The sequence below is a fragment of the Athene cunicularia genome (assembly GCF_003259725.1).
Source record: "Athene cunicularia isolate RWA chromosome 24 unlocalized genomic scaffold, athCun1 chr24_part1, whole genome shotgun sequence".
Lineage (NCBI taxonomy): Eukaryota > Metazoa > Chordata > Aves > Strigiformes > Strigidae > Athene > Athene cunicularia.
The window spans coordinates 503,811-512,059 of record NW_020799132.1 but is presented as its reverse complement, the minus strand read 5'-3'; the positions used below and the strand labels follow the sequence as shown (position 1 = coordinate 512,059).

Here is an 8,249-nt window from a genome sequence, read left to right as displayed (position 1 = left end):
CCCCGGCCTGCAGCCGCCGGTGAGTGAGCGTGGGGACGGAGGCGGGGGGCACCCCCGAGGTAACGGAGACCCTTGGGGGAGATTGCGGGGGTCTCTCTCGGGAAGCGCGGGTGTAGTCCTGAGGTAACTGTGGGCCTCAGGGGGCTCCTGGAGCAACCCTGAGGCGATTTGGGATCCGTGGGGAGGCCCTGAGGTAATTCTGGGCCCCGGGCCTAGCGTGGGAGCAGCCCTGAGGTAAATGGGCCTCGGGTGGACCGTGGGGGCAGCCTAGCGGTGACCGTGGGCTCGGGGGCAACGTGGGGCAGCCCTGAGTAATTACTTCCCCCCGCGCCCATGTCACGGGGAGACTGTGGGAACAGCCCTGAGGTAAAATAGGGCCCGTTGCGTGTAAACTGCAGGAGTCACACCCCCCACTCCCCACCCCCAGTAACGCCGGCGGCAGCTCTGCGGTAAGTTTGACCCCCCCAGGTAACCCCGGGGGTCACCTCGCGTTAATGGGGGAGAGGATGCCCCCGCCCCCAGCGTAACTGTGGGGCCGGCCTGGGCTCCCCATCCCAGGCACTTCTGGGGTGCTGTGAGGATCCGCCTGTTGCACAGTGACCCCCGACCCTGGGGTGCCTCCCGGAATACCCCTGGCTAAAAATAAATCGATCAGGGCTTTCTGCAGAAACCAGCACCGTACGGCCGTCGGGCCTCGCAGTATTTTACATGTACATTTCCGAGCCCGAAGGGTGGCGAGGCGCAGCTGCCTGGAACAAAGAAAACCTTCGTTTCTGCCTTTTGTTTCTGCCGCGGCTTTGCCAGCGTGACCCAGATTTTGGACACCTGCCTAAAACCAGAAGATGCTGCGCGTGGGGCTGAGCCTCCGAAGGCTTGATTTTAGGGTGAGGGTGCCTGTGATTAACTTGATGTTAGTAAAGCTGGAGGCCAGTTCTGCTTCAGCAGTTTCATTTGAACTGGCATTTGCTGCTTCGCAGGAGTGCACTTCAATCCCTGGCGGATTTTGTCTCAGAATAACCAAAATGAAAACCTTTTTTTTAAAATTTATTTTTAATTGTTTGTATTCCACGCTGCACATTATAGAGGAGCAGCCACACTGACATGTCGGGATTTGCGACACCAGCCTGCACCAGAGCTGCCAGTAGCTCCTACCTAGGAGAAGCAAGCAGTTTGAATCCTGGTGGGAAATCTCCATGAGTTTTATTAGCTGGTGATTTTATAATTCTTTTTTCTTAGTTCAGACATTGTCTGTATATCTGTGGTGCTTTACAAGAAGCTGAAGACTCAGCGCAACATTTTTGACAGAGAGCTGTTTGGAGTAATTAGTGCTTTGGGCAAAAGCTGATGGGACAGGTCAAGAGCAGCCTCGTTTTGTCAGGCTCCTAATTGTAGACCTTGAGCTGCTGACCTGGCACACGAGGAAGAGGAGGCACGGAGCTGTGAAGCGTTAAATTAGCATTGGATTTAGCAGAGGAGATGTTCACCTCTTTGGGCTGGCTCTGACAGGTTTTCTCTTCTGAAAGCGAGCGGCACAGCGTGTCGTTAGGAGAGATGTTCTTCTGCTTAGAAATACAGACTCTGCTGTTCCTGAAACCCCAAGTTCATTATGTGAGATACCATGGGATTAACAGGTTTTCTCTGCCCGTACGTTTGAGGATGGTTGCCCGATGGGAAGCCAGCAAGGGCAGGGAATCCTGTTGAAAATTGCCAGCTTGTGATTTAACCTGTAATCACCCTGCTCAGGCTGATGCTGTTATCACCTGCCATGGTCCCGTGTTTTCTCTCTCCGCAGGCTCCATCCGTTTCCCATCTCTCCAGGATGAGAGAGGTTTGGCTTCGGCTTTTCCCTTCTCCCCGTAGTTGATAGTTTTGGAACCAGAGGTGATGCTGGAGTCGAGATGGCAGACAGTGTGAAAACCTTCCTTCATGACCTCGTTAGGGTAAGTCTCCACATTCCAGGCCCTCTGTTGTAGGGACTGGTCTTGTTTGCTTAAGTGATGCTGGGTCTTTGTGGGGAGCACCCTCCTTCCTCCATCACCAAGGGTGGATTAAAAAATTTGAAAGAAAAGGGCCTCCAGGTCTATTTTAATCAAAAATGTTGATTTTGTAAAGCTGAGATACCTGTAGGTGAGCTTTCCGCTCACTGATGACAGGTTTGACGTGGCTGTGTGGGATACGTTGGTCCCTGAGTTTTCCAGAATGATTTTCTCCCGAGCTGGCCATTATGCAGCATGTCTTGTGAAGGGCTCTGTGTTTATCCGAGGTGCTGCTGAACCTCTGAGGGATTTCCTTTGGGCAGAAGTTAATTTATAGCCCACGTGAACGTGGCAGTTGTGTCACGGTGTTTAGGCTTTGTGGGAACTCAGCGCTCCCACGCTGTCTCGTATTCTTCAGGTGTAAATACAGGGTTAAAAACATTTGTGATATGACGCTGAGAAATAACTCGTGTTCAGAAATAACTTGTGTTGAAAAATTTGCTGGGTTTGATCTTCAGATAGTGCTGGCCATGATCTGAAACGGGAGGACTTGGGTTGCTTCTTGATGCTTGCACAGAGCAGTGGGTAGAGCGGCCTGTGTAATTAATTTCCACCTCGTCAGGTGCCAGTGGCAGCACACTTTGCCCTTTCAGACATGTCTTTGGTGTCAAAATTTATCCTGTCGAGAACTCCATATACCAAACTCTTGCATGGGCCACCTGGGTATTGACACTGTCCTGGCTCCCAGTAGCAATCTTGTGGTCTTTATTTTGAACTGAAATTGTAATAATGATTGTTACAATGTCTGGAGCTGGAAATAACTGCTTGTGGAGTACTAGGAGGTGACACTAGAAATCTTCTAAACGAGGAGTAAGGCAAAGACTTCTGGGCTCTTTCCTATTAATGGGCTTGCACGGATGTGGATGATGCAATGATGTTTCTGGGACAAGCAATGATGCTTTTATTTGTAAAGGAACAAGTGTCAAGCTCATACATACGGTCAGGCCACAAGGACTTTGTGCTTCCTAAATATTTTGTATAATTCTATTTTATGGGCTTCAGAAATGCTGGCAGGGCATGAAGGGCTTTCTGCCAGACTGAAGAAATGGCCTGAGACAGATGCGACTCTGGCTTTGCCAGGGTTATAAATAGTGGAGATTGGACAAGAAATCACACCTTCTAAAAAAAAATACTGCTAAAGATGCTGGGAGGTGTGGTGATTTAGGTCACCGGGCCACAGAAAATCAGTGGTGGTGCTGCTTCAGATCTTGGCTCCGTCTGAGCCTGGTGTGGCTTCTCCTGCTAGCCAGGGCGCGAGGTCGGCCGCATCCTGCTCCTCCTCGTCACTCCGTGGGGCAGAGTGCAAGGGCCTCTCTTTGTGTCCGCAGGGAATCAAGGACTCCATCTGGGGCATCTGCACCATCTCCAAGCTGGACGCCCGGATCCAGCAGAAGAGGGAAGAGCAGAGGCGACGGAGAGCAAACAGCGCGCTTGCCCAGAGGAGGTTTCACATGGAAGAGAAGAAGCAAGAGAAGTGAGTACGGGCCCTGATGAGTCATAAATCAAATTTTTCTCTTTTTATTCATATTGAGTGCAGGGAGAGAGAGCATCTCTGCCCAGAGCTTCGAAGAGCCCCATGAATTGCAAAACCTCTGCAAGTCATAGTGATTTGGCAGTGCTTGTGCTTTTTTTTCCCCTCTTAAACATCCGCTGTATCGCAGTAGTCTGGCTAAAAGGGAAGTTGGGGTAAGTGAGGTTTAAGAAACAAAGCCATTATTGTTGCCTGCACTTACAAAGATCTCCATAAAAACACTGTCAGAACCGTCAGAGAGCCAGGTGTCAGCGAAAGCAGAACTCATGGTGTACATTTGCAAATGGTCCCTAAACCCAACAGCGCTGAAGCACAGAGCCAGTAAATATGAAAAACGTGACACAAAACACCCTTTTCCCACTCTGTAATGAAACTGGAACTGCTATCGTGAGATAAGACAGACCTTTATGTTGTTTGACAAGATTATGCAATTAGTTTGAAATAATAATAGAAGATACTGAGCTATAGAGGCTGAAAAAAACATGGATTTCTGGGTTTCTTTTCTTCCTGAATACTCGTGTTGTCTCTCAAAAGATACATCATTGTTGTTGGTAGCCATGGGATCGCAGCTCAGATCCGATTTATATGTCTGGGGCAGATCAAGTATCTTTTTTTTTTTTCCCCAGCCTTGCTGTGTTCTGCAGCCATCTATAGCAGTTGCATCCACTAAGGCTGAGAATGCCAGAATTATATCCACGTGGGAGCAAAACAGCATCTGTTCTTGTGTCTGACTCCCAAACTGCACCATTTTTTCCACTGCCCTAATTACAGTCGGGCTGGCACTTAACGTGGTGACGTTTGGTCAATAATACACCTTTTAAGACATATTTATAAATTATTCTGACTAGCTGAGCTTGACTTTATCTCAAGATGATAGAAATCTCCCACATCCCATGATCCTGATCCTCTCCAGTGGTTCCTGCAACTTTGCACGTTCACTTGAGGAATAACACATATTTTTCAGGGACTAAACGGTCATATTTTGTGTGTTTTCTTTGTAATAAAGTCCCTTTGGTAGCAGAAGCTGGCTGGAAAAGTGCTGCAGGGTCCTACCAAGCTGCTCTCTTGCGTGTCCGTAGATACGCTGCAAAGAGAGGAAGCCAAAACCACCCAGAGCTGAAACCACCTCTTCTGAGGACAAAAAACACCTAAAACACCCTGATTTTATTATGGTGAGAGTTTGAGGAGAACAAAGCCTGAGATCTCTAATGTTTCAAATTTTGGAAGAAAGCTTTGCTTTTCTTCCATTTCAGTGCAGATGTGGGGAATTAAAGGTTGAAAGAGTCTCCCTGATGTGAATCTTCTAGAGACTGTGCGCTGGCTGAAACCTGGCACGAGTCTGTGCAGGGATTTCTTCCAGATTTCCTGCGTTCAGATAAAACCAGGTGCATCACTGGCCCTGAGCTGCTTATCTGCAACATTTCTAAGGTGTCTAAAATGTGGGACAGAAGCAGCTGTCACTTTCTTGGGGCAGGCGCTGGGACCTTGAACACATCTCACCCATCTCTCTCCTACTTACCTGCAGTGAACCCCGGATAGTGAGCCGGATATTTCAGTGTTGTGCCTGGAACGGAGGTGTATTCTGGGTAAGTGGATATTTTTGTTTTCTGTGTTAAAAACCCCATGAAAACCAGTGCCCCGCTCCAGCCCTCATCCACTGTTGGTGGCGAGCCATCAGCATGGCTGCAGAAGTGACAGGAGCCACGAAGTGCCCAGTCCCAACACTGTACGTTAAGGGAACATAACTTACGTTAGTGCATTAAACCCGAGCTGCTTTTACAAGTCTCTAAGACTACTTTTTGCCCAAATATTCCAATTCCTGCTCCACTGCAGCCTGGGATATTGCTTTACCAAATTTAATATTGATATCTTACCTGCTCCATGAGACTAATCCTTAATGGAACAGACACTTTGCTGCCTAATAAGTCACCGGCTCCATTTTTCTGTTGGGCTGTGGCCGGGTACGAGGAATCAGCATGGAAATGTGATAAGGAAAGTGCTGAGATGTAGATTTTGGCTGTATTTAAACAGAGACCCTTGTTCCTCTGTAGCTGTGGAGCACTGCGTAGAGGAGCCTGCAGAGGGTCTGCCTTCAGATCCGGAGTTAGTGGAGCACAAAAAATGACCGTGCAGTGCCTCACCACATACCCTTGTTGTTTCTTTTTCCCTGTAGCTTAGTCTCTTCTTGTTTTACCGGGTATTTATACCTGTTCTTCAGTCAGTCACGGCACAGATCATTGGTAAGTACCTTTCCTGTGTGTGTGTTACAGGCCACTAAGCTGTTCCTTGCACCTCTGCCTCCTTGCCTTATTTTTCTCTTCCTCCCTATACTAATCAAGGTTCATTAATTGTTTAGTAGAAAAAGAGATGGATACCCCCACTAACAGTCTGTGTGTGTCAGGGATCTAGCCCGTGGGTTTTACCACCCCGAACACGCAGCCATTGGAATATTTTAGCAAATAAATAAAAAAGCGAGTGGGTGGAAATGTTCTTTTAAAGAGCAAAGGTTGGGGTCGGAGATTTCTCCTGTCCTTAAGTGCTACGGTTGGGAGAAGTTCCCCGTGGCCGTGCTAGGAAATGTTTGTGAAGTGAAACGAGGAGGTTCCTGTGCCGGTTCCTGACGCGTTTCTCCCCATCCGTCTCTCAAAGGTGACCCTTCCTTACACGGCGATGTCTGGTCTTGGCTGGAGTTCATCCTCACCTCCATTTTCAGCGCCCTCTGGGTCCTCCCCCTCTTCGTGCTCAGTAAGGTTGTCAATGCCATCTGGTTTCAGGTAGGTGAGGGGAACCTGGGCCATGAATCCAGTAGATGAGGTGGGGAATTGCCTCATTAAGGCTTGATGGGGGGGGGTGGGAGTGTGTGGTGTTTCGGTGTGAGGTGAAATCCCATCCCAAAAACAGGCTCTAGGTATATTCCCAGCAGGTGAAAGGAGCTCAGTAACACCATCCCAGCTGCTTTTGGATTTAATTTCCCTGAAGCCCCCGTTTCTCTTTTTAATTTAATTTCCCTCAAGCCCTTTTTTCTTTTTTTTTTGCAGGACATTGCAGACCTAGCATTTGAAGTTTCCGGCAGGAAGCCTCATCCCTTTCCCAGTGTCAGTAAAATCATCGCCGACATGTTGTTTAACCTCTTGTTGCAGGCACTGTTCCTCATCCAGGTGAGATTGAGTTGCACGCCAAAACCACACTGTCTTGCCAGCCCCGGGTCTTGCTCTCAGGCGATGTCCTCCTGCAAATCCTGAGCACCCTTCACTTGCCTGCTCTTTTTTTTTTTTTTTTCCCCCAGGGGATGATAGTGAGCCTCTTCCCCATTGATATCATTGGCCAGCTCATCAGCCTCCTCCACATGTCGCTGCTCTATTCACTCTACTGCTTCGAGTACCGCTGGTTTAACAAAGGTGAGAGCCTGACGGGTTGGCGGGGTGGAAATAATTCCAGATCAAGGGTTTTTTGACTCAAGGAGGATTCAGTTGGGCTGTCCAAGGCCGATTTTCCTTCAATTTTACACGAATTGAAGGGTAAGGAAGGTGTCTCCTCCCCATGGGTTCATTTCTGCAGGGTTTTCTTATCGCCAGGTATCGAAATGCACCAACGGTTATCCAACATCGAGAGAAACTGGCCCTATTACTTCGGCTTCGGCTTACCGCTGGCTTTTCTGACGGCGATGCAATCCTCTTACATCATCAGGTGAGTCGCTGGGAGGCTGAGCAGCCATTTCAGACCCCATCCTCCTCCCCTGCCCAAGGACATGCCACCGAACCCAACCAAGTGCCTTTTGATTTTTTTTTTTGGGTATTTTTCCCCCCTTCCAGCGGTTGCCTCTTTTCCATCCTTTTCCCTCTCTTCATCATCAGCGCCAATGAAGCGAGAACCCCCGGCAAAACCTAGTGAGTATCTACCTCCACCCTTCCAACCCAAAAAATCTCCCCAAATCCCACCGGGGTGGTCCTGGTGCCAGGAGCTGACGGGCTCTGTTCCCTTTCCAGCCACTTCCAGCTCCGGCTCTTCTCCTTGGTGGTTTTCCTCAGCAACAGACTCTTTCACAAGACCGTTTACCTTCAGTCTGCCCTGAGCGGTGCTTCCTCCTCCGATCGTCTCCTCTCCCCCCAGCCCTCTCCCGCCAAACACACGGCTGCTCCGGGGCACTGAGCCGCCCCCAAACCCCGGGGAGAAGGGGGGGACACACACAACAGGGACCTCTCCTATGCCCCTGAAAGTGCCTCCAGTCTCCCCAGGGAGGGGCAGGACTCAGCCCACCCAGGTGTTGGTGTCGGTTCTTGATAGAAATTTTTGGGGGGAGGGGGGAAATCTGGGTTTTTAACACCTTTGTGAGTTTCAGAGCCGGCTGGTGCCCTGCGCTTGTTTTATAGCAGACTCTTTTGTACGCTCTTCCCGTGCCATTTTTGGGGAGTTCCTGCTGCAGTCAAGCACAGTATTCCCCCACCACCACCCCCTGTGCATGTACCGTTTCTGTAGGGTCGGGGAAGGAACTGGTGATGTACAAGAACCCTGTGGTTTTTTGGGGCCGGTTTATCGACTTTTCTCTAGTATTTTCACACTGAAACATTAAATGGAGAAATCACGATTTGCAGCCTGTGCCTGCCCTTGTCTTTAAGCTTGGGGGGGGCGGGGGGTTCGCGTCGGCGGGCTCACATCGTGACAGCACGGTCGGTGCCACCGGT

General features: G+C 49.6%; 2 protein-coding genes across 2 annotated transcripts in view; one reads left to right on the top strand and one right to left on the bottom strand.

Moving 5' to 3' along the window:
• The window catches only part of SRPRA (SRP receptor subunit alpha), a 6,033-nt gene extending 4,266 nt beyond the window's left edge, over positions 1-1,767 (bottom strand). The window contains exon 1 of the mRNA XM_026863568.1: positions 1,735-1,767. Coding sequence (XP_026719369.1) covers positions 1,735-1,767 — 33 coding nt within the window. The remainder of the gene's footprint in view (positions 1-1,734) is intronic.
• Positions 1-8,152, top strand: EI24 (EI24, autophagy associated transmembrane protein). The gene is made up of 11 exons (XM_026863811.1): positions 1-19; positions 1,793-1,940; positions 3,365-3,510; positions 5,093-5,153; positions 5,741-5,807; positions 6,217-6,341; positions 6,606-6,725; positions 6,854-6,965; positions 7,143-7,254; positions 7,380-7,454; positions 7,554-8,152. The coding sequence occupies exons 2-11, from the start codon at positions 1,899-1,901 to the stop codon at positions 7,714-7,716; spliced, it is 1,023 nt and encodes a 340-aa protein (XP_026719612.1). The 5' UTR covers positions 1-19; positions 1,793-1,898; the 3' UTR covers positions 7,717-8,152.
• The last annotated feature ends 97 nt before the right edge of the window (positions 8,153-8,249 follow it).

What these genes read in the sequence shown, in the direction of transcription:
- EI24 (XM_026863811.1), top strand. Translation starts at nt 1,899, where the DNA reads ATGGCAGACAGTGTGAAAACCTTCCTTCATGACCTCGTTAGG. An exon ending in TCCTTCATGACCTCGTTAGG is followed by an intron (nt 1,941 to 3,364) that starts GTAAGTCTCCAC and finishes TTGTGTCCGCAG; the next exon opens with GGAATCAAGGACTCCATCTG. An exon ending in AGGCACTGTTCCTCATCCAG is followed by an intron (nt 6,726 to 6,853) that starts GTGAGATTGAGT and finishes TTTTTCCCCCAG; the next exon opens with GGGATGATAGTGAGCCTCTT.